General features: G+C 52.4%; 8 protein-coding genes across 8 annotated transcripts; 3 read left to right on the top strand and 5 right to left on the bottom strand.

Annotated features, from left to right (window-relative positions):
- The first annotated feature begins 362 nt into the window (after window positions 1-362).
- On the top strand, window positions 363-1170 carry B0H65DRAFT_176446 (uncharacterized protein). Its single transcript, XM_062821444.1, has 2 exons — window positions 363-636; window positions 794-1170. The coding sequence occupies exons 1-2, from the start codon at window positions 544-546 to the stop codon at window positions 968-970; spliced, it is 270 nt and encodes an 89-aa protein (XP_062683535.1). The 5' UTR covers window positions 363-543; the 3' UTR covers window positions 971-1170.
- Window positions 1171-3303: 2133 nt separating this feature from the next.
- B0H65DRAFT_463490 (Alpha/Beta hydrolase protein) lies at window positions 3304-5674 on the bottom strand. The gene has a single exon (XM_062826703.1). The coding sequence runs from the start codon at window positions 5457-5459 to the stop codon at window positions 3540-3542; it is 1920 nt and encodes a 639-aa protein (XP_062683536.1). The 5' UTR covers window positions 5460-5674; the 3' UTR covers window positions 3304-3539.
- Window positions 5675-6580: 906 nt separating this feature from the next.
- On the bottom strand, window positions 6581-7822 carry B0H65DRAFT_176480 (mitotic spindle checkpoint component MAD2). Its single transcript, XM_062821445.1, has 4 exons — window positions 7548-7822; window positions 7450-7475; window positions 7173-7386; window positions 6581-7114 (listed from the first exon to the last, which is right to left on the bottom strand). The coding sequence occupies exons 1-4, from the start codon at window positions 7641-7643 to the stop codon at window positions 6716-6718; spliced, it is 735 nt and encodes a 244-aa protein (XP_062683537.1). The 5' UTR covers window positions 7644-7822; the 3' UTR covers window positions 6581-6715.
- Window positions 7823-7971: 149 nt separating this feature from the next.
- On the bottom strand, window positions 7972-9452 carry B0H65DRAFT_463496 (glutathione S-transferase). The gene has a single exon (XM_062826704.1). It carries the CDS (start codon window positions 9215-9217, stop codon window positions 8363-8365), a length of 855 nt encoding a protein of 284 aa, XP_062683538.1. The 5' UTR covers window positions 9218-9452; the 3' UTR covers window positions 7972-8362.
- A 1277-nt stretch (window positions 9453-10729) lies between these two features.
- On the bottom strand, window positions 10730-12715 carry B0H65DRAFT_176524 (uncharacterized protein). The gene has a single exon (XM_062821446.1). It carries the CDS (start codon window positions 12613-12615, stop codon window positions 11014-11016), a length of 1602 nt encoding a protein of 533 aa, XP_062683539.1. The 5' UTR covers window positions 12616-12715; the 3' UTR covers window positions 10730-11013.
- Window positions 12716-12868: 153 nt separating this feature from the next.
- Window positions 12869-14713, bottom strand: B0H65DRAFT_463500 (iron sulfur cluster assembly protein 1, mitochondrial precursor). The gene is made up of 4 exons (XM_062826705.1): window positions 14385-14713; window positions 14112-14286; window positions 13559-13649; window positions 12869-13455 (listed from the first exon to the last, which is right to left on the bottom strand). Exons 1-4 carry the CDS (start codon window positions 14524-14526, stop codon window positions 13309-13311), a joined length of 555 nt encoding a protein of 184 aa, XP_062683540.1. The 5' UTR covers window positions 14527-14713; the 3' UTR covers window positions 12869-13308.
- A 652-nt stretch (window positions 14714-15365) lies between these two features.
- Window positions 15366-18379, top strand: B0H65DRAFT_463502 (uncharacterized protein). Its single transcript, XM_062826706.1, has 4 exons — window positions 15366-15667; window positions 15771-15838; window positions 15913-18038; window positions 18096-18379. Exons 1-4 carry the CDS (start codon window positions 15640-15642, stop codon window positions 18235-18237), a joined length of 2364 nt encoding a protein of 787 aa, XP_062683541.1. The 5' UTR covers window positions 15366-15639; the 3' UTR covers window positions 18238-18379.
- Window positions 18380-20554: 2175 nt separating this feature from the next.
- On the top strand, window positions 20555-23124 carry B0H65DRAFT_538991 (amino acid/polyamine transporter I). The gene is made up of 3 exons (XM_062829104.1): window positions 20555-21662; window positions 21714-22491; window positions 22557-23124. The coding sequence occupies exons 1-3, from the start codon at window positions 21030-21032 to the stop codon at window positions 22820-22822; spliced, it is 1677 nt and encodes a 558-aa protein (XP_062683542.1). The 5' UTR covers window positions 20555-21029; the 3' UTR covers window positions 22823-23124.
- Window positions 23125-23461: the final 337 nt, after the last annotated feature.

The following is a 23461-nucleotide window of genomic DNA, read 5'->3' on the forward strand; positions in this document are numbered from 1 at the left end:
CGGGGGATCGTCACTTCGTCACTGGTGATAGGGTTCAACAACGTTTCGTTTCCTTGGCCAGCACTGCCCCAATGCCCCTGTACCTGGAACTCCAGGTCTCTTGCGCGAGTTCCAGACCGCTCGCTGTTTGCCCTTGCCATATGTTGCGACGAAAGCGCGCGTCTACGCCACTTCTTGTAGCACGCGGGTACCTGTTTGGATATTGAGTGGCCCCCGGGGGACTGGAGTCAACTGGAGTCCTCAGCTAGGTTTAAACTTTATTTCAACTGCCGATACCGTCACCTTTTCGGTCCTTGATCTTACAACCTACCTGACCTTACGACCAGCCACCTTAATAACGAGACTACGCTGTAAATCCAGTCACCTACCAACACCTACGAGATCTACGAACATCTACGAAACTTCCTCTGGACACCTATCAACCGAATATCTCTCTCTACCTTTGTCTGCGACCTGCGACCTGCGATTACCTACGCCGTCGAATTCGACTTTGAACCACTGCACTACAAGAAGAAGTCAGGCAGACCTAGACAAGACAGCAAAATGGTCGCTACTACTACCACCAACGCGCAACCAACGATGGAGGCCTCCTCCCTTCCAGCGGCGCCCGCTGCTGCTGTTATTTCTGAACAGCCCGTAAGTCTTCCTCCCAATTCCCATTAGCATACCAGCACCACATCAACAGGCACCCTCACCTTCCCGTCGCACCGTACGCAAACCGAGGTGTTCCTCGCGATGAACCGAGCGTTAGAAGAAGAAAGCGCATTCGAAATATGCTAATTCCACGCAACAGAAATCAAACCCCATGCTCCCCACCGCCCAACCCCAATCCCAGTCCCCCTCCCAAACCCTCGACGTCCAGGACTCCGAAGAGCAGGAAGTGGGAGTGGGACTCAGAGGCGGCTGGATGACCATCGGCAAGCACTTCAACTGCTGCGGACTCAACTGCGGGTTTAGCAAGACCTTTTAGAGAGACTGCTGCATTACCGCCCCTACCGCCCTTATCGTGAAAGCTGCTGCTGATGCTTCCACTCGGTGCCGCGAAGCTTTCGATGCTTCATGTTGTTGGAGACCCGGTCCGGCTCTATGTTGTTGTGGCGAGGGCTGTGAAAGAGGCGATTGGAAGGGCGACTGGAAGTGGGATGCGAGGATGTGTGCGACGCCGATGGCGGGTGGGGTGTATACTATGGGGGGAGGGCTGATTTGAGATGGATGCACGCTTCCACGGTGCGGTTGACCGCTACGACAAGGTTCGGTTTGATTTGGCATTGACGAAGTTCGAGGGATGTGAATTGGTGGCGCACGACATGGTGGGATGGAGGATACATTACCTCTATGATTGGGGGCGCGCTGGGAAAACCGAAGGATACTACATGATGACTTGGACGAGCAAACGATGCGACGATGATGGATGGGAGGACTGCAACGAGGGAAAAGGATGTTTGGTGGTTTCCCTCTTTATGGTGTGGCTGCCATAATGGCTTATCTCTTTCCTGCTTTTGAAGCGGCACTTCTGGATGGATGGATGGATGGATGACGGAAGTTTGATATACCTTAGGACTGATGAATGACGAATTTTCAAAGATTTGAACAAATAACTTCGTCTTGACCTGGGCCAATGGAATGCTGTACGATGTTGGATCGCCTGGTGGCTCAAGAGAGGTGAGATACTGTCATGCTTTCCTCCTTCACTACCTATCCTAGATAACCTCATCGACAAACGATCCAACTCGACGATACCATCCTCCAACAACAACAAGTCCTCAGTCGGCTCCCACTTTCCATACCTGTTATTCAACCCAGTCAGTCAGTCTCTTAGGAGCGAGCACGCATACCTACCTACGACAGTGTCAGGCACCTGAACCAGCAAAAATACCAACCTTTCATCCCATCCCATCCCATCGCATCCCATCCAGGCACCTTCCCACTCCAACCCTCTAACAAGCAATATAAGCTCCCTAAACGGCACCTACTTTCACCAACAACCGCTCGGTCAGTCAAATGGCGCAACGGTCTAGTCTACCGTCGCAACACCTCAAACCTCCTCCTCCTCCGAAAAAAAGATACCTGTCGGTTCGGGCAACGATGATGTACATTCAAGTAACTTAACCCAAAGAGCAGTTCCACATCGTTAGACCGCGTTCTTGACTATCAAGGATCTGTTAGTATCTGCAGCGACAGAAGAAGGTAGGTAGGCAATTGCACAACTAATAAACAATAAAGGGTGTGTTTCGACGGTTAACCGATGTGTGCTGCTGCTTGATTGAGGATGGGTTGTTGGTCATTCTTTTCTTTTTCTTTTTTTTTTTTTTTTCTTTTTTTGGCATTAGGAGGGAAGAGAAGAGGTATTTTTTTGTACCTTTCTCGGAGACAGATGGAGGAGATGGATGGGGAGAGGGAGAGGAGGTCGCGGGTTCGAATGATGCTAGCGTGACCATTTCTTTTTTTCTACTTCTTTTTTTTTTTTTTTTTTCTCTCTCTCTGCGACTGCCGCTGCTGCTGCTGCTGTCGATGCCATGACAGACGGACGGACAGACACAGCTGGCTGGACCTAGGTGCCTGGCACTGACTGTCGCATACCTGCGGCTCTTAAGAGACTGAGTGAGTTGAATAACGGGTACTGTGTGTGGTATCAATGGAAAGTGGAAGCTGATTGAGGAGGGCTTGTCTTGGAGGATGTTATCGTCCAGTTCCTCCCTGTCTGTCAGTGCTGCCACGAGGTAGGAAAGGATTATTTGGATGAATGTCTATGGTGTTTTTAGTGAGGGAAGTGCGAGGCAGGTACTGATGGACTCGAAGTTCTATATCGAGGTGAAGTGGTTTCTTCTTCTTCTTTTAAGACGTGCTGGGGGTTCGAAACTATGGTACTCTTTGGGCATCGTCACATCCCAGTCGTTTCCGCTAATAAAACTTTAACGGCATCAACACCAGGACATACTGTGAAATGGAAACGCTAGATCGTCCTTCCAATGTTTAGTTCTACGTAATATCTGGGTTGGGCAATGCTTGTTGGTTCGGTTTTGCATGGGATGGAAAAAGATAAAAGATACCTGGTGGAAATTTTCAGCTGTATGTAGTTAATGTTTATGAATGTCAAGACGTTTCTCTGTACCACATTGCTCTTTGCCACCTAGGGGTTTCCACATGAACAAAAAGCCCATGTTGCCATTTGTTGTTCGTTAGTGGATCTGCGGTGATGAAGATAAGTCATTATCAAATCTCCTAGCGATGTAAGCGGTCAATCAGTTAGTGGACTAACGCAGCGGACATCAGTCACGTTGGAATATACTCTCTAGACACTATGCGATTACTGAGTAACGAGAGATGGACGAGACTTTTGTTAATAAAGGCTCTTCATAACGTTGGCCAACATCAATGACTCCGTTAAAGTTGTAGATTATATCATGGTGTTGACGTTTGGTCCATGACCGAGAAATACCGGCCAGCGTGACGGGGATGAATCTCGTTTCGCGCTTCTTATTCAAGCTTGAACTAGTGTGGCACGAAACGATCATCGGTTGAAGGTAACGGACACAACCTCAAACATTCCTCCTCCTAGCCCACCTCCCCAAAAGCTCCCGGCCCTCTAACCTCCACGTATCCCTCTCAACCACCAACCCTCCCTGCTCCTCAGTCTGCAGCACCAAATCCACACCTTCCTCACCATCACCACTCCCATACGCCGGCCACACTACCACCTCCTTCCTGTCCCTATTCTGATCCCCATTAGGCGTCCCGTCACTAACAAAGTTAAGCCAAAACTCCGTCATCACATCACTCAACCCCCAATACCCCTTCCACGGCCCCAAAAACTCTGGATGCTGAAAGACAAAAGCCAACTCCGTCGCGTGCGTGACTCCATCCGCCGCCGGAGCCAGCGCTCCGCATCTCGTCTCCCCCTTTCCAAACGATCCGGCAGCTTGTGGCTCGCAGGTGACGTTCACCTCGTTTGTTGCTGCCAACAGGCCTTGGTACTGCAAGTTAACCTGAGAAAGCCAAGGGCGGGTGTTGAACCGGTACACAAACGTGCTGTTGGGGCTGCTGCCGTGGTAGAAAGAGTAGTGTCGGGCATCGAACAAGCGGGGGGAGTGGTAAAAGACGTCGCCTAGTATGGCAGCGGCGCGTTTATATTGCTTGCCTCTTTTGCTCGTTTCTTGGAAGGTCGTGTTACCCGTGTCAAGCGGGATTCCCTTGGCCGGGTCGTCGGGGTAGAGGTCTAGGATTTGTTGGACCGTGGATTCGGGAAAGTTGAAGCCGGATTGGTTCCGCACCAAGGCAAAAATCTGTTCGTCGGTGGAAATTCCCCAGCGCGGCGCGTTGTCCGTGCCTTCATCCGAGTTAGTACCCAGCAAGTGCGGGATGTCGCTCGCAAAGCGGCCTTGGGCTAGGAGGAAGGAGGGGAAGGCGGGAAGCAGGTCGCCGTCGATGATGGGGTAGAAGCCCGGTCCGCCGTCGGTTATGAGCGTGTAAGGGCTCATGAGGGGGTAGAGATCCGGATAAGGGATGGTGCGTAGACAGGCGAGGGTGTCGATGGCTTCGGAGCAGTTGGCTCGCTGGACTAAGAGGTCGTAGATGGGCTGGTAGCGTTCGGTACCGTTGTACCAGGCTGTGGTGGCGGAGCCGGATTCTTGGATTGTTGCGTGGAAGAGCGGCTTGCCGGTGCCTTTCCCTTTCCCTTTCTCTTTTCCTTTCCCGTCACCCTTGCCTGGTGCACTGGCAGGACCCCCCAACCTCCCCCCATAAGCAACCACCAACTGACCAACGGCAAAACTCCCGCTGCTTTCGCCCCAGATCGTCACCCGTCCTGGATCCCCGCCGAAGCCGGCGATGTTCTCCTGCACCCACTCCAGCGCCTTGATCATATCCCTCAGCGCCAGGTTCGTGTTCCCACTACCCATGATTTCCTGAGAGAACAGCAGTCCCCACGAAGACTTGCGGTAGTTGATGCTAGCCGCCAGTATCGGCTTGCCCATCTCCACGGACCGCTGGACGATGAAACTCAGGTTGTAGCGCGGTAGACCGGAAGTGCCGAATTGGTAGGAGCCGCCGTGGATCCAGAGGACGACTGGTAGTGGCTTTTGCTCTCCTGATGCCCGGACGATGTTAATGGATAGGCAGTCCTCGGACATGCCGTGGAGAGTGTCGTTGTCGATTGGTGACGGGGGCGCATGATCGGGGCAGGCGGGGGAGTAGGTGGTTGCTGAGTGGGAGCCGGACCAGCTTGTGTTGAGGGATTGTGGAGGGCGGAAGCGGTTGGTGTCGGCGGTGGATTGGGCGTATGGAATGCCGAGAAAGAGGTCTTGAGAGAAGAAGGGGAGGTGAAGGCCGGTGTAAGTGCCGTTGAGAGTGTGGGCTTGGGGTGGTCCGGATGAGTTTGTGGTGGTCGTGGGGACGAGCGGGAGGTGAGAGGTGAGGATGATGGCGATAGCTGTCAGGGTGAGATGCCCGAGTGTGATCATCTTGACGGTAGTTTGCAGAGGTTGAGAGAGCTGCACTATTCCGTGTCCTCATTGAGATCGCGAGGTGTCGTCTTAAGAACCGAAGAGTAGTAAACAAGCTCGCTTTACTGATGATGTTGGCAACCAACAAGTCTGACATGCAGCGAAGGAAGGCATCACTGGTTCCTGATAGGAAGACCAAACAATGCAAGTACGAGAGTCCGAGGTCTCCATGTCGCATCGGAGGTTCATGTTACACTGCATCACTCGACGATCTCTTTTATCATTCCCCCCCTTTTCAAGCTCTCTCCCCCTCGCTCCCTCCGCCCTCTTGTTGGAAACTCAAGCAACATTCCCCCTACCTGCTTCCGATCCTTAACCGTGCTATCCCTTCACAAAAAACACAAATCCACCCGACCGCCAGGGCGCACGTAGACGTAATAACCATCCATATATCTCTGCGCATCCGCATAGGCCCACAAAATCCCCTTCCTAATATCCGTGCCCACGGGATAACCCGAGCTGGGTATAAATGCTCGAGCAGATATACTCGATATTCGCCCGCCCCGGCGGGGAGATGTTTCCTCAGCGCATCGGGGAAGCGGGCAGCCCGTCCAGAACAGCGCTGGAGACACACGTGCTCCCACCGCGTAGCCGATTGCTCAAAGATTGAGGATAGCCAACTGAACTGCTTCCGCCGCTGCGCCTACCGCCACCGACGCTGAGGACTCTTCTATCTGCTGGCAGCCTCGTCGCTGGCCTCGGCGCTGTCGTCCCTCTCGTCCTTGCTGCTGTTGCCCAGCTCTAAACAACGAGAGTGAATTGGTGTCAAAAATGGGTTATGGCTCGGGCGGTATAAAGATATCTAGGTCATTACTTGGTTAATGAGTAATGGTAACGAATAGGGTAGATGATGAGGGATAGATTAATGAATAACACTGAACTTACCATTATGGTTTTGCTTGATCTCATGAGAGTCAGTAAGGTGACATTATGTGCTGTTAGCATCTTGAGACCTTCAAGAACCCTTGTCAGACACACAAAGGGGGGTTGGAACAAAAGGTAAACAACAGTAAATTCATCTCCATGATATCATGACCTGCTTCCCTCTCCAACGCCTATCCGCGGAAACTCCCACGCCAGCAAAATGCTTCAATCGAAATGAAAAGCCATATGCGCGAATACCTACCTACCCATCCATTTCCCACTCCAAGCTCAAAACGCCCAAATACACATTAATCATTACAGCCACTAGGTAGTCAGCCACTCAAACCACCTTAATCCGCCAGGCGATAACTGACCAGCGTGTCAACCCGATGGTTCGTCGTGCTGAACCCCCTTAGCTGCACGCGCTCGCCGTTGACAATCTCTTTGGCGTCGCTGTCACCCCATTCGACGGGCACGTCGCTGTCGGCGTCGGCGTACACGAGCACGTTAAAGGTGCAGTCGCCGCTGAGCTGGGGCAGGAAGGTGACGGAGGCGGTGATCTGGCGGAATATGGCGGCGATCTCGGCTTGGATTTCGGCTTCGGTCTTGTCAAGTGAGGGTGCGGGAGCTGAGGCGGTGTTGGAGGCGGCAGCGTTTTCGTTGGGAGAATGATTTTGGTTGTCGTCGGTGGAAGAGGAACCGGGTTGGGATTTGGATTTGGATTGGGCGGCTTTGGAGAATATTTGGACCTGTAGGCCATAGATTAGCTGGATGTCAGTCTGAAGGAGGGGGACAGGGAGTACTGACATCAAACTGCCACCTCTCGACGTGCTCGCCGGTGTCCTTGTCCGTGATGACAATGACCAGCTTGGAGATCTTGCCGCCCACCATCCACTTGTCCAGCTGGGACATGATCTTCTTGATGTATGCGCGGACCTGGTCGTCGGCCGAGACGAGCATGTTCAGGCCATATTTCTTGACGGTCGTGAAGTCTTCGGCTGGGTAGACGCCTCGTTGGAAACTGGTTGCGACGGGTTAGTCAACGGGGTTCGGAGGTCGATCGAGAACGGCATGGTTGGCATACAGAATGGTATGGATGGAGTATTGAAACTGTCAAGATCGGGCCATTATTAGTTATGCGATCGCATCGACAGAGGAGTCAGGGAGCTGCGCAGGACTTACAAACTCGGCAACGAGCTTTGCGCTTCCCTTGAGCGACAGTCGGTGCACCTTGGACTTGTCCTTGTCCTTTTCCTTTTCGGGGGCCTTGGAAGACATTGTGTCGCTAGATTGGTCTAGTTTCTGTGTAGAATGAAGACGAAGGGGGATTGGTTCGGGCAGTCGGGGGATCGTGACGGTGTTGAAGAGGGACGGGCTGGCAATTGGAATCGGAGTTGGCGATGACAGGAAGATGGACCGGGGATGGCTGGTGGGATTGTTTACTTTGGGGCGTTTGCCCGTTGTCAGGGAGCTCCAGAGTCCAAACAGTGGACTTGGCGTGGACTTTTGGAGGGGCAGTGCCAAGGCCCGAAGTTTTACCGCTACAACCCGGCCCGGCAGGCATCTTGGTGTTGTGGTGTAGGATGTTGTCATCAACACCAAAACATACAACATCCATCACCTCTCTTCTTCAACTTTTCATATCGAGACTCAAAGTCACTTGGTCGAATGCTTTAACTTTGATACCATGAAGTCTTGCTTACTCGGATTAATATGTATCATGCGACAGGTCCCCTAGTGCACCCCGTACCTATGCCGGTTGCACGAAATCTCGTGTAGACGCTTGACACTCCAACTGACCATAACAGAACAAGGAGGCATCTTTGATTCTCAGATTGACTCAAACATCACCAACCCAGCAGCTACTCGGTTTTTTTTTTTTAGGAAAATGATACCATTTATATCCAACCATCTGAAATATATATCCAGCAGGCTTCGCTCAAACATACAAATACACCATCATCCTCTCAAGCTACTCCCCCAATGGAAGCCCTTCCTTACTCCTCCTTCTTACGACCAGTAAGGATGACATCCAAAGCGTCCTTAATCAACGGCCTCGCCCTCAACCTCTCCAACCAGCCGTGAACCAACGGGTACTTCTCCTCATCATACTCCTCCTTGCTCGCAAGGAGAGTGATAATGTGCTGCCAAGGCAAAAACGCAATATCGATATAGCTGAACTTGTTGCCCACAAACCACGGCTCCTCAGTACCGTACTGCTCCTTCTGCGTCTGCAAGTGGCCCTCCATGACAGAGGTCACGCGGTTCAACTCCTTGACATATCTCTCGACAGCGCTGGGCACCGGCTCCGGGTGGTATCTCTTGAACCACGCGACCTGGCCGTAGTAGGGGCCCTGGCCCGTGGTCTGGAAGTAGAGCCACTGGCGGGCGAGGTAGAAGTCGTTGGTGCCGGGGGCGAAGCTGAGCTTGTGCTCCTTGTCGTAGGTCTCGGTCAGGTACTCGAGGATCGCGCCGGACTCCCAGAGGGTGAGGCCCGTGTTGGGGTCCTGGATGGCGGGCAGGCGGCCGTTGGGGTTGACGTTCTTGACGAACTCGGGGCTCTTGGCTTCGGAGATTTGGATGTGGTCCAGGTCGATGGGAAGGCCGAGCTCGGCGAGGAGCATGTACACCTTGGGAGGGTTGGGGCCGGTGTGGCCGTAGAGCTTGATGGGCTTGAGGTCCGCCATTGTGATGGTGATGATGTTTTGGTGTTGAGTCGGTTGAAAGGTATGAAGGTGAGTGAAGATGTCTACAGAGAAAGGTAAAGCACTGAACAACGAGGATGGTCCTTGGACTTTATATCTGATGAGATTCGGCGTTAAGAGGTCTGCATCTATCTGTCCCCTTTGCATAACTCTACCTGGCTTCCGTAACACTCCAAACCGTTCGAAACACCGAACACGTGTACTCCCAGATCAAGCAGATCGTATTCCTCACCCAGGCACGGGCGGCTGCCATACCGTTCAGGTAGTTTCGTACACGTTTCGTACCCAACTTACATTGTGTTTACTTGGGGGTAAGCGATGGCTTGGGTGGAACCTTATGCCAACCCCTCTCCATCGCTTACCCCCAAGTATAAGCTTACATAATGGGTAATAATGGGTTATGGAGCCTCCCTTTGCTAGCTGACAAATGTTGAAGGTGGAAATAAGCTTCTGGCCTCGGTTCTAGCGTTCAAGATTGTGGAGAAGTGGTGAACGCCCCCCTGGTGTTTTGGTGTTTCACCCGGTGTTCGGAACACCACAACGCCGATGTCTTGGCATCTATGTTACTTCGGTGTTAACGACGACAGACCTCGCACTATAACTCCTGAGAGGTCGGACTCTTCGATTCATTAGAATCTTACAGAATGGTACTTGGTCATCAGACTTTGATGTTTACTAAACTCATTTCCGAGGCTTGTCAGATGTCATACCCTTTCCTCATCTTTCTGTCGCCAAGTGCTGACTAACGGTGATCGAGCGACGTCACCCAGGATGGATGGTCAATCTCTCTATCCTTACAGCTCACCGGACGCTAAAAAATCCGGATAGGGTGTTAGTGGTTTTCGCGGGCGGTCCCCATACAAAACCCCGCACGCACTATCCAAATCATAACGCACGGCCCGAAAGTGCACTTTTCGCCTGCAAAAGAATTGTTAGGCCTAACAGAGTTTCGCGCTTTTTCTGTTAGTGCACTCTTTGTCCCCAAACTTCGCGTTCGCTCCGGGAAGGGCCGCGGCAGGTTTCCTGCCGCCCCGAACACTAGCCTCCATTTACACCTCTATTTGTACCTCCATTTGCACTTCTATTTGGTTTTTCGTTTTCACTTTCGTTTAAAGCCATCTGCACCTCCATTTTCACCCTCATTTAGTTGGACTTTCATCTGAGGGTAAAGGTTTCTTTATTTACCTTCCAGCTGCAATCCATCCCAGAATCCAGCTCTACACGGGCCACAACCCTGGATCCAGCCTTACACCCTCAGGGAAGGGTCGAGGACAGCTTGCTGGCCTCCACGAACACTAGTGTCACACAACAGTAAAGTTGATCTCTAGATATTCTGACTAGATCCGATATGTTTATTCCTTTCTCTTTTTCAAATCCGCAATTTGGCTCTGAGGGTGCAGAATTGAGCACTCCTGCCGGGTCCAGCCAGTCAAATCGGGTGTCCGACTTCGACATCCCAAACTTGCAAGCCTGAGATATAACCCTATCGTAGCAGCCGCGAGTCTGACAGTAATTCCGTTAGTGCGCCAACATATTACAGGCCGGTAGACACCGGGTACACACTCCCTGACACTTCCAAGACACTCTTTGATTATAGAGCCACAGGAAATATACGGGACTTTTTTTGACAGGTAAAGTATGAGGTGTCTACTCTGCTATGTGGAAAAAGTCACATCGTGAAATGTTTCTCGGATCTCAGCTGTCATAGTGTACACGCTCATTTCCTCCGACATCTACATCCTCTGGGGGATTTCTGATCCTTGTGGAAGCATATGCGGTCCGTATAATCATTGCCTGATATCTTCCTTTCTTCCTGCCCCTTTACTTCATCAAGCATCATTTACACGCTCCCTACTATTGACGCGCTCCCGAACATCCTCTGTCATGTCTTACTTTACGATCTGCCATCGTCATCATCCATGGTATCTTCCTCCTTGGAAGCACTAAGACGTAGTAGCTTCGTTCTGAGCAATATCCTCCTTCGTCCTATTCTCTTTGACCCCCTTCTCGACTTCCTCTCCATCGACAGCCTCCTCCTCCTTCACCTCGTCAACACCCTCACTTTGAATATTCCCCATCTCTCTGTCATCCTCCTCCTCCCCAGGCTGCTCTGGGCTGGGCTCATCCTCCTCGCCTCCTCCCCCTTCAGCCTGGTCACTGTTGAGAAGAGTCGCCTGTGATGAATATCTAGGATACCACTCGTCAAAAGGGGTATCTCCCGCTCCATAGCCCTCTGGAATTGTCTTCATGGGCTGCTTTCCACCGGTAGTGGGGTGATGGGCTGTTGGTGAAGGTAGGTTTCCGTCGTCGTCGTCGTCGTCGCCGTTGTCGTTCTCTTCATTGTCTTCATCATCCTCCTCCTCCTCCTCTTCATTTTCATCATCGTCAACCTGTTCCTCACCATCGCCGTCCTCCTCCTCGCCGTCCTCCTCATCGCTGTCCTCCTCATCGCCGTCCTCCTCTTGTTCTTCATCTTCTGTGTCACCTCCTCCGTAAGCAATCGTCTCCCCAATCCATTCGTTCCAGCTCATCCGGTTCTCCAACTTCACGACTCTCTTATTCATATTCTCCTCCACCTCCTCGACCACCTCATTCCTATCATTCTCCTCCCTCTGGAACTTCTCATTCATATCGCTCTGCAACCACTCCAACCCCTCTTTCATATCCTCCTCCAATTTCTGGACCCTCTTATTCATACCCTGCTCATACCTCTTCAACCGTTGCTCCAGGAGTATAACCTTGACTTGCAGCTCCTGATCAAAATCCATTTCTCCCCCGTCGTCGGGCAATTCTTCTTCGCATTTGCTTTCGGTTTCCGTTTTTTTATCATCCTCCTCCGATTCAGATTCAGGACTGATGATCCTGACCCTCTTCGCCTCTCTTTTAGCCTTGTGGATTTTCTTATTCCCTTGCCGACTCATACTACTTCCTCCTTCGGTGTTTTCGATCGTATCTTCCTGGTTGCCCTCCTCCGACTGCAGGGGCATGATTCTCTCTACTGCGCGGAGGGTGGTATCCTCCACGCTTATAGAAGAACTTGCCGACTCGGTCGAAGGATTCGATTCACTAGAATCTTTGCGTTTTCTCTTCTTATCTTCTTCCTCCCCTTCCTCCTCATCGCCCTCACCCTCTTCATCACCCCCTCCATCATTCCCTCCATCATCCCCTCCATCATCCCCTCCATCTCCCCCGTCCTCCTCCTCCTCCTCTTCCTTCTCGCCCTCCCCCTCATCCCCCCCTTCCACTACCTCTCTCTCCTTCCTCCTCCTCTCCCTCCTCAACCCCGCCCCAATCAACAACCGACTCTTCTCACTCTCCACCTTCACCTTCCTATCAAGCGCCAACAACGCCCCCTTCAATGTTGTGTAATTCTCGCGCATCTGCTCAACGCCGCTGCTTACCGCCTCGAGTTGCTTTCTCAATTTCTTAATCTTTTTTTGGGAGGAGCGAAGGGCCGACTCGATGTCGAGTTGGTCTTCCAGGTCGCTGGAAAGCTGGGAGCGGAGGGCGGAGAGGCCGGAGGATGGGGATGAGAGGTTGTCCATTATGTCAAACGTTGGAAAGGTGGGTGGAAGTGGTGGTAATGTTTCAGCTGGGTTGGTAGCTCGTTGCCCTTTAGATTGACTTGTGAGTTAGGGCTGGGGAAGAGGAGAGGTAGACTGTCGGGCTTGGGGTGAGAACCGCCTTTTATCGTTGACGAATGGAAAACCCACCCCTTGGGATAGCATCCAATGGAACCTTCGATCAGGAAGAAAAAGACAGAACAACTCGCGGTGTCAAACACATCTTCAACTCAATGGAGTGGGTGCATTGTATGTTGATATATACCATATGCATAAGGCGTAATAAACATACAGATGGGGACAATGAGGTTGTGGTATAACAGGATAGAAGGTTTAGAAAGAAGAATAAAGCTTGCTTTTCTCCGTTACAACAACGCAACCAGCAACAAACCAGCCAAAAAAAAGTGGTTGTGGTGTTGAACATACAACAACAACAACAGGAAAGAAACAACAACCCACCAAAATCAATCCAAAACTCCGAAAGACTCCGCTAATGGATGATGTGATAATCCCTTAATGAACCCCGCCAAAAAAAGAGACGACAAACCCAACGACGCATGCATGGCCGACCTTTTCAAGGTTTGCGGCTCTTGGCGCAAAATCCACTTTTAGCTTTCTTCAACATACAACCCCCATTATCATCCTCCCAAGGTGGCTTGTCAGTAGGTGACAAATTTAGGCGTGGGCAGTCTCGAACTTGGCGCCGGTGCCAGCGAGGTTGGTGGGCATGGCCTGGGGGTTCTTGGTGCGGTAGTCCTTGATGGCGGCCTTGATGGCATCCTCAGCAAGCATGCTGCAGTGCAACTTGACAGGGGGGAGGCACTGTGGGTGTTGGGTGACACGGTTAGTTCAGAGTGCACGGGAGCATGGGAACATGGTACAGAAGAAAAGTCTAGACTGGACTGGACTGCTAGAGGGGACTTACGAGTTCCTTGGCAATCTCCGTGTTCTTAACCTTGGAGGCCTGCTCGAGGGTCATGCCGCGGACGAGCTCGGTGACGTAGCTGGAAGAGGCGCTGGAGGGAGTTAGTAAGCTGCGTTTGGAATGTCATGGTGACACTGAAGCCTTGGGAAGCCAATGTAACGAGATGTTGTCATTTTGTAGAATCGTAGGTACTGGATCCGAGTAGGTCGGTTCGACATGGAGCGTGGTGGATTGTCGCCATTCGTTTGTCGAAGGCGTTGAGAGAGGCACGGGGAGAGGTCGCTTATTCGTGTGGGTACGCGAGCAGCGCCGGAGCTTGGGTGTACCGGCTCGGAGGTTTTCGACTCTCCAATGCCAAGTCTCCCTGCTTATCCTGAATGGAAGTGTTGTAATTGGAACTGTAAATCGATAGAATTGTTTCGTTGTCGGTCGCGTTTCATATGATTGTTGTGCGGTGTCGATATCGTATCGCCGGTCTCCTTCGGATATTTTTCTTGGCTCCCATGGCTTCCCGAGGCTTCTGTGGTTATCAGTGGAAGGAGATGATACTCACATGGCAGAACCGCAGCCGAAAGTCTTGAACTTGACGTCGCTGATGACTCCAGTCTCGGGGTCGACCTTGATGTGAAGACGCATGACATCACCGCAGGCGGGGGCGCCGACGAGGCCTTCGCCGACAGACTTGTCCTTCTTGTCGAGGGTACCAACGTTGCGAGGGCGCGAGTAGTCTGATATTGAGACATGTCAGCATCTGTTTTTGTCTGGCAGTATCCCATATCCATGGGGAGATAGGGCGCGAATGAGTGGCCGAGGTGGGAATACTCACGGTCAAGGACCTTCTCGTGGTAAGACCTCCTGGCGGCGACGGCGAGGGCGGGCGCAATCTGGCGCGCAGCCGGGATGACGGTAGGGCGGACGGCGTTGGCGAGGACGCGGCCGGAAAGAGTACGAACGGATCTGGAAAACATGGTTGCGGATGTGTTGATTGTGATGTTTTGTTGATGACGGGTTTGTTTTGTTTTGTTTGGTTGTTTCCGTAGGATATCGGGAGTTGTGATGGCAAAGTGGAAGTGGCCGAGATAAAGAGGTTGGCGGACTTGGTTAAAAGTTGCCGGGATTTGCGGATTTGGCTGCGGATTTGCGGGTTTGCGGCACTTGGTCACCAAAAGTCGATGATGACAAGGGGGCGACTCGACTTGCCGCACTTGGGACACGAAAAGAGGGGTTGGCCAAAGCTCTGGCTAACAAAAGCGGGGCATCTTAAGCAGGCTACGGGTCAGGTCTGTGTTAGGTCAGTGACAAGACGCGCTGTCACTGACATGGGGGCGTCATTCCGACGTCGGCTTAGTCGGTTGGATAAAGAGCGCCAAGACAGTCTTGGGCTCCACAATACCGCGGAGATAAGATGATCAGATTACGGAACACCGAATCCACGACTCGCAATTTGGCCATTCTCTCAGAATTCTGGAAGATCACTTGGACCTCTTTTCCACGCGATGACAAATGGAAATACTTACAATAGTGTTCCCTTTGTGTCTTATTCAAGAATTATGACTTTCCATCTCTTTCTTTGCTTCATGGCACTGATGGTTATTGCGTATCAAAGCTCTGTGTTTTTGATGACAAACTGGAAAAGGACCCCTTCTTAACAAGCCCTATCTGACTTGCTACTGTATTACGTGCCACAATGTTAAGAGCTGCATAACAAATCGTCCACCACCGATAGGCAAGCACCAATCCCTGCTCAACCTTCCCCAGACTGCACATCATCCCTGCTGTCACAATCCATGAAACAGCGGGGTTCAAATGGAAGGCGGCAGCCGAGGGCGACAGGCGGGGAGGCCACTGTCACTGCGTGCCATGAGCCACGAGCCACTGAAGCGCGGTTGCCTGGGAGTGGTTGCTGTGCCTGCCGCGTAAAGTTACCCCACAACATCATACCTCACGCAGCTACAGCTTCCTCCTCCACGGTTCTTCCATCTTCTCTTCTGCCATACAACTCTGCGATAGACTTCATCCAACAATTCGATTCCTTCCTGGTGCTACACAATCTTCGAAATACCATCACGAAACCACCCAACATGTCGTGCCCCCACGTCGGGTCCGCAAGTAAGTCTTGTTTACTATTTGGAGCTCAGCTCAGCTTCTATTCCATCATGGAGCTCACAGCTCAGCTCTGAACAGTATGTATAGCTGACTCCCACTTTGACAGACCTCGCGAAGCCGTCGCCTACCGACAACGTCTATCGTGAGGATTGTACCCAATGCTTCGATTCTATTGTCCGTACTCTATCCTACTCTTCCCTCGCTATGCCTACTATGTCCAGCGTAACTAACCACCTCTCTGTGTATAGGACGACCCAGCTGGTCTGGATGTCTGCTTAAAGTGCTTTAACGGCGGCTGCGCTGGCGACCGGAACCACGCAAAGCTTCACGCCACCTCTCGAAACCACCCTCTCGTCCTCAACATTCGCCGAACCCGCAAGATCATCGAGCGCAATGAGCCTCCTCTTAAGATGTCCAAGCTCGCCATCGCGGCCGAAACCGAAAGCGATCGCTACGATACAACACTCACAGTCAAGTGCTTGGACTGTGGAATCGACAACTTGGACAAGGAAGATGCCACCATTGCCCCCGTCATCGACGCCGTCATGAAGGCCAACACGTTCTCGCGCAAGGAGGAGGTCAAGGCTTGGGAACAAGAGCTCACGACTTGCGAACACATCTTGACAATGCAACAAGGAGAGCCCCGCAAGATTGAATCTCAGCATCTTGGCCACTGCTCCAAGTGCGACCTCAACGAAAACCTTTGGTTGTGCTTGGAATGCGGAAACCTTGGCTGTGGCCGCGCCCAATTCGGTGGTGTTAGCGGAAACTCTCACGGTTTGGCTCACGCGACCGAGACCAAGCACGGCGTCGCTGTCAAGCTCGGCTCAATCACCCCCGAGGGAACGGCCGATGTATACTGCTACAACTGCGACGAAGAGCGTATCGATGATAACCTGGGCGCTCACTTGGCCAACTGGGGCATTATCCTTGCCGAGCGCGAAAAGACGGAAAAGAGTTTGACAGAGATGCAGATCGAGCAAAACTTGCGATGGGAGTTCTCCATGACTACTGAGGACGGCAAGGAGTTGACGCCTGTCTTTGGCCCTGGCTTGACAGGTCTCAAGAACCTTGGAAACAGTTGCTACCTTGCCAGTATCCTCCAGTGTCTGTACGACCTGCCCTCTTTCCAGCAACGGTATTACGGCGACAAGCTCGGCTCTCTACCCAGCGTATCAGATCCCGCCGAGGATCTCGAAACACAGCTTCGCAAGCTCGGTGACGGTCTACTCTCCGGCCGGTACTCCAAGTCAGACTCCGATGTCTTTGCCTCTGAGCACACTCCCAACGTCCCTCACCAAAAGGGTCTCCAGCCTTCCATGTTCAAGCACCTCATGGGTCGTGGCCATGAGGAGTTCTCGACCATGCGGCAGCAAGACGCCTTTGAGCTTTTGCAGCATTTGATCAAGCTCATTACCAGATCCAAGCACCCAGCAGAGCTCGGTGATCCTACCCAGCCCATGCGCTTCGTCATGGAGCAGCGTCTGCAGTGCCTCAACTGCAAGAAGGTCCGCTACAGTAGCAATGAGCAGGACAGCGTCTTCATTGATGTGCCCATGGAGAAGCTCCCACCCGAGGAGGAGGGTCAAGAGCCCAAGTACAAGCCTGTTACGCTCAAGCAGTGTCTTGATAATCTGACTGCCTCCGAGGTTGTCGAGCTGACCTGTGCGGGCTGCGGAAGCAAGGATGGGTTTACCAAGCGCCAAGGCTTCAAGACCTTCCCGGATGTCCTCGTTGTTAATGCTCGTAAGATGGCTGTTGTTAACTGGGTCCCCGTCAAGATTGATGTTCCCGTCATTGTTGATGACGAGCCCTTTGAGCTAGACGAATACCTTTCCAAGGGTCAGCAGCCTGACGAAGAAGCCTTGCCTGAAGATGAGTCGGCCAAGAGCAACGTTCCTGCATTTGTCCCTAACGCAGAGGCGCTTGCCATGCTCGAGGCCATGGGATTCCCCAGAGTCCGGGGCGAGAAGGCGCTACACGCCACGGGTAACTCTGATGCCAACGCTGCCATGGAGTGGCTGTTTGGTCACATGGACGACCCCGATATTGATGTGCCTTTGGACCTCAGCGGCAGCAGTGGTGGTGCGGCTTCGGGAGGTGCTGGCGCAGCTGACCCGGAGAAGTTGGCCATGCTTGAGTCGATGGGATTGTCTGGACCGAGGGCTGTGAAGGCACTGAAGGAGACGGGTGGTGATGTAGAAAGGGCCATCGAGTGGCTGTTCAGCCATCCTGATGATGATGGTGCGGATGCTGTTGAGGAGGCACCGGCTGCCAATGAGGGACCGAAGAAGGAGGCGGGCAGCAGTGAGTTGCCGGCCAAGTTCCAGTTGCAGTCGATTGTGTGCCACAAGGGAACGAGTATTCATGCTGGGTGAGTCTTTTACCATTTCAAACTTGGCACAGCAGTTTGCTAACCATGAACATGTAGACACTATGTCGCGTTCATCCGCAAGAAGCTCAGTGAGGACGAGACCTCATGGGTCCTCTTCAACGATGAGAAGGTAGTCAAGGTGGTGGATGTTGAGGAGATGAAGAAGACTGCTTATGTCTACTTCTTCAAGCGGGTGTAAATCACAGCAGGGGTTACATGCAGTTATTCAGTAGCGGGACAGGCGAGGAGTTGGTCCAAGTGGTATCGGAGTTGAGCGGGAATAAGGAGATGTGTACATGCTTACATTAACGAAGATACGAATTCAACGCATATGATATCTACCCTTGGCCTACCACCCTGCGTAAGGTAACACGCCTTGATCTTCAGGTGCCACTCCTGGGTACATATAAACAGCCAAGGCGAGTGATGTCGGGTGCAGCATCAAGACGATGTTCTACAGATCCTCTCGGGTCTTTTTCTCCTCTCTGTCCACTTGTCAAAGGGTTCAATGCTCCCGCATGGACGTACATACGCACAGGTTCGGATCGATGGAGGGACGGGACGGGAACGGGAAGGACCGAAGCACGCGTCAAGCATATTGCACGTGCCTTGAGACATCGCTCATTTACAAGTATTTCCAGGCTACTATCACTTCCACTGTCAGTCGTTGTTCTTCAACTTTTCCCAAACTTCCTTGTTCTTCGCTCAACCCACAGAAAGCCGATGATCCGCCAACGTGCCACATAAACCCATCAAGCCATGTCTTTTGCGACCAAGAACTCCTCCTCGTCTCGACCATTATGCTGAGCACCCGCGATCGAAGCAGTTCGTTCCAGAAATGAGCGTGGTGGTTAAGGACAACAACGTGCTGCCCTGACTAAAAATTGTTACGACATGCGCCGCCGATGCAGACGAATATGGCCTTTTGTTATCTCTTGACTTCACATCCGGTGAACCGGGCGGCACGATACAAAAAACCTAAACAGAATAACCACACAGCCCCAATCCTCAACGGCACCAACTTTGTTGAGTTCAGTATGAGAGTTCTTTTGACATGTGATAGTCGTTGAGCTCTCCAGGCAGCACCATTCACGTTTTAGTTTTTTTCTCAACGACTATCACATGTCAAAGAACACCGTCATGGTGTGGTTTTTGTTCCTGACATTGATAACTAGCACCAGTACTACCAGGCTCCCCCATCTCCCAAGACGAGGATAATCCCCGAGCAACAAAAGCTTCTCGCTTGCTTGTTTCCGTCCTGGTCCGGTCTCCACAAACTTCCGCAAAGTTCCATAAAAAGTGGACAAAAAAGTCGGGGAAGGCTAGGAAAGGTGGAGGCCCATGGGCTTGTCCATTTCTCCGTGACCCCGAGATTGTGGGCAAATTTGCTCTGCGCCTACGGAGCGCCTACGGAGGTCAAGCAGATTCGCAAGCAGAGAATGGAGATGGATAACGCAAAATTGGTGGATTTTGGAACACAGGTGAGATTCTAGACAATTCTTTTCCTTCTGTTTTCTCTATCAAGGGGAACTCCATTTCACCACAGGTCATCTACAGCGGCTGCAGCGCTTAATGCTCGCCTCATGCTTTTCAACAAGGCCAGACCTAGCGGTCCATCTGGAACAAAACTTACAAAAACATGATGGTTTTGTTGGCCGTTGGTTGCCTAACACGTGCCCAGATAACAAATCCTCAAATGAATGTAGTAACACTCGATAGAATGGAAGTCGAAAAACTCTGCAACTGAAACACCAAATTTCTCGGCCGAGACAAAATCCAAATCAAGACAAGTTCGAGACGGCAAGACACAACGGAAGTCCTTCTACTATCGGGGTCCGTCCGGGGAACCAGGAACGGACAACCGACCGACCGATCTGCCGTAGTGTACAGCTGAGGTAAAAGTGAAAAGCCGTTAGTATTGCAGTTGTCCCAGAGAAAAAGAATCGGAAACTGGCGAAAATGGAGGATGAGCGCACGAATTACCAGAAGCAGCGGGCTAGCACGAAGTTTGGTGCTCTGATAAGCCCCATGCGGAATAGCATCATCACATGCGTGAGCTGATGCTAACAATGCTGGCGATGTTGCGGAACGCGGTGATGGTATCAGCCCACCGGGGCACCGGGGGACATGGAGAGAATGGGCAGAATGGGTGACAAATCGCTTGTTGAAGACTTTTGGACTTGAAAGCCTTTCAGAATCGGATTCTGATATTTGATATGGTCAAGAGGAGATGGAGTTGACCAACTCACTGCCATTGACTTATAAACGGGTAAGACTGACGTATGGGGGGTAAAGCGAATCATGGCAACTAGCAGGGGTCGACTGCACCGTCTGCACGGCAACCTCGTGGGGAGCGGGATAATTGGACCAAAAGGGTCAAGAAACAGAAAAGCCCGTGGGGGAAAGCGCAAGAATTATGATGGGGTGAGAAACGAAAGATTACCCCACAGATTGCAAAAAGATTCGGGTCCAAAGATTCCACTTCCATTGGATGCCACGATGCACACCACAGAAAGAGGGAAGTGGAACCTAAGCTGAAGAAGAGCTAAACAGGGGTCGCTGCAGGGCACTCGCGAGGGTCGCTTCAGGCCTGCAAGCAGCACCACCTCATCCTGCATGCCGCACCCGACTGCACGGACAAATAAATGTTTGGGAACGCCCATCATCCGAACCTCATAAATACCTATTCTGCCTATCATCCCGTCTCGATCCTAATTCCATATCATCCGACTTTTACGACGACCACCCATTACCTAGCATTCTTATCCGCCTCTCTGGGAGACATTGACGGTGACAAGTCGCACTGCCAATCGACGACGACGACGACAACACCTGTCATCCATCACCGTCCACTGCATCCGGCTTGACGAGAATCCAGTGTCCGACTCAGTGCGACTTGCGACCTGCGACCTGCGACCTGCAACACCGGCCACCGATTGACGTCACAGGAAGCATATTCAGTCCCGTCCCGCCGTTGCAGCTCCCCGTGCCATGAGTACAACGGCCAAAGCGAGCGGCAGCTATGCCGCCAGGCCGCCCGAAGTTCTTCGTCCGCGCAGCCACGACCTCAGTGGTGAGACGACTTCGGCCAGTGACGGCGATGACCTCCTCAACGCCCTCGGCTACAAGGCCGAGTTGGCGCGCACCCGCTCAACGTGGCACGTCGCCTTCATGTCCTTCGTCCTCGCCTCGATCCCTTACGGGCTGGCCACCACCATATACTACCCGCTGCAGAACGGCGGGCCCGTTGTTGTCATCTGGGGCTGGGTCATTGTCAGTTCGATTATTCTCTGTGTTGCTGCTTCTCTCGGCGAAATCACCTCGGTTTACCCTACGGCTGGCGGTGTCTACTACCAGACTTTCATGATTGCCCCGGCGAAATTTCGGAGAGTGTCGGCCTACATTTGCGGATGGGCGTATGTTGTTGGCAACATCATCATTACTTTGGCTGTTAACTTTGGTACTGCTCTGTTTTTCGTCGCCTGTGTCAATGTCTTTCAAAAAGAGGACGGCAGCGATATTTGGCAGGCGGAAACGTACCAGATCTTCTTGGTGTTCTTGGCTATCACGTTGCTGTGTAACGCCATCTCGGCCCTGGGCAACAAGATCCTGCCTCTTTTGGATGTAAGTTTTGCCGTCCTTTGCATTGAAAAAAGTTTCTAACCTCAACCACAGACCTTCGCCATCGTCTGGACCTTCGTCGGACTCATCTGCATCCTTGTCACCATCCTCGTCGTCGCCAAGGAAGGCCGCCGCTCCGGCGCCTACGCCCTCGGCCACTTCGAGCCCACCTCAGGCTGGCCCAAGGGCTGGGCCTTTTGCGTCGGTCTCCTGCACGCCGGCTACGCCACCTCCTCCACTGGCATGATCATCTCCATGTGCGAGGAAGTCCAGCGCCCGGCCACCCAGGTGCCCAAGGCCATGGTCATCACCATCGTCATCAACGCCATCGGCGGCCTGGTCTTCATGATCCCGCTCATGTTCGTCCTCCCCGACATCGCCATGCTGGTGGCTCTGCCGTCCGGCCAGCCCGTCCCCACCATCCTCAAGTCCGCTGTCGGCTCTTCCGTCGGAGCCATTTGCTTGCTTATTCCCCTGATGGTCTTGGCTATCCTCTGCGGCACCGCCTGCACCACCGCCGCCTCCCGCTGCACCTGGGCGTTCGCTCGCGACGGTGCGATTCCCGGAGCCAAGTGGTGGAAGCAGGTGCATACTGGCTTGGACTTGCCGCTCAACGCGATGATGTTGTCCATGGTTATCCAGATCTTTCTGGGCGTCATTTACTTTGGTTCGTCGGCGGCTTTCAACGCCTTCAGTGGTGCTGGTGTCATTTGCCTGACCATCTCGTACGCGGTGCCGATTGCCGTGTCGATGATTGAGAAGCGGAAGCATGTCGTGGACGCCAAGTTCCCGTTGGGCAAGTTGGGGTGGTTTTGCAATATTGTTGCTCTTGGTAAGTTTTCCTCCCTTTAAGCGCCCCTTTTTATCTGGGCGATAACTAACTCCCGTGAAAAATAGCCTGGTCCTTCTTCGCAGTCCCCCTCTTCTGCATGCCCGCCTACCTCCCCGTCACCGCCGGCACCGTCAACTACGCCCCCGTCGTCTTCGTCGGCTTCACCTCCATTTCTCTGGCGTGGTACATCACCTGGGGCCACAAGAACTATGCCGGTCCGCCTACGGAGCAGATTGGCGAGGATGTCGCGCCCACGACTTCTTCCTCCACAATTCCTGGCGACGTCAAGAAGCCGGTGCCGGTAGAGGGATCCTTGGGGAAGAAGGATTGAGGTGGATAATGATTCTTGGATATGAAAGTGAGATGGTAATGTTAATGATTGGGATAGGTATACTTATGAAGTATTTTTATGGTGCATGAGGGTATAGTGGTGGTGAGGTGTTTGGTGAGGCATGGAAGGTTGGGTTGGTTGGTGTTGGAGAACGTTGGATATCCGTGAATCACACTCAGCACTGGACGGCTACTTGGATGATGTGAGAGAGGTAAAAGGAGAGAAGAGAGAGGTTAGAGTTGGAAAAGTAGGTAGATAGATACCCCATTTAGAAATGGCAAATGTGAATGAGCATATGGTTGAAGCTTGTGCCCCCGTCTGGCTACGTTTTTCGGCCCATGGGTGATAGTGCGCGAAAGGGGACCGGACCGGGCATGACGGAAAAACATGGAAGCTGGCGCTCTCGACGATGGAGAAAAACAACAGCACCACGACATCACAGAAATTACTTGCGTTCGGGTCATCGACGGCGGCTTACTTGACAACATATCTCGATTAACTAAAAGTCTCATCCCATCTGTCGTTGCGCGGTAATTCCACAGTGTCTCAAGGGTGTGTGTGCGACTACCGAGTTGAGCCAGGGGAAGTGGAAGCTCTGTTAGTGCCCTAACAGACAACGGTGATAAATCTGCTGCATCT

This window comes from Neurospora tetraspora, assembly GCF_033439725.1.
Source record: "Neurospora tetraspora strain CBS 560.94 chromosome Unknown B0H65scaffold_3, whole genome shotgun sequence".
Classification (NCBI taxonomy): domain Eukaryota; kingdom Fungi; phylum Ascomycota; class Sordariomycetes; order Sordariales; family Sordariaceae; genus Neurospora; species Neurospora tetraspora.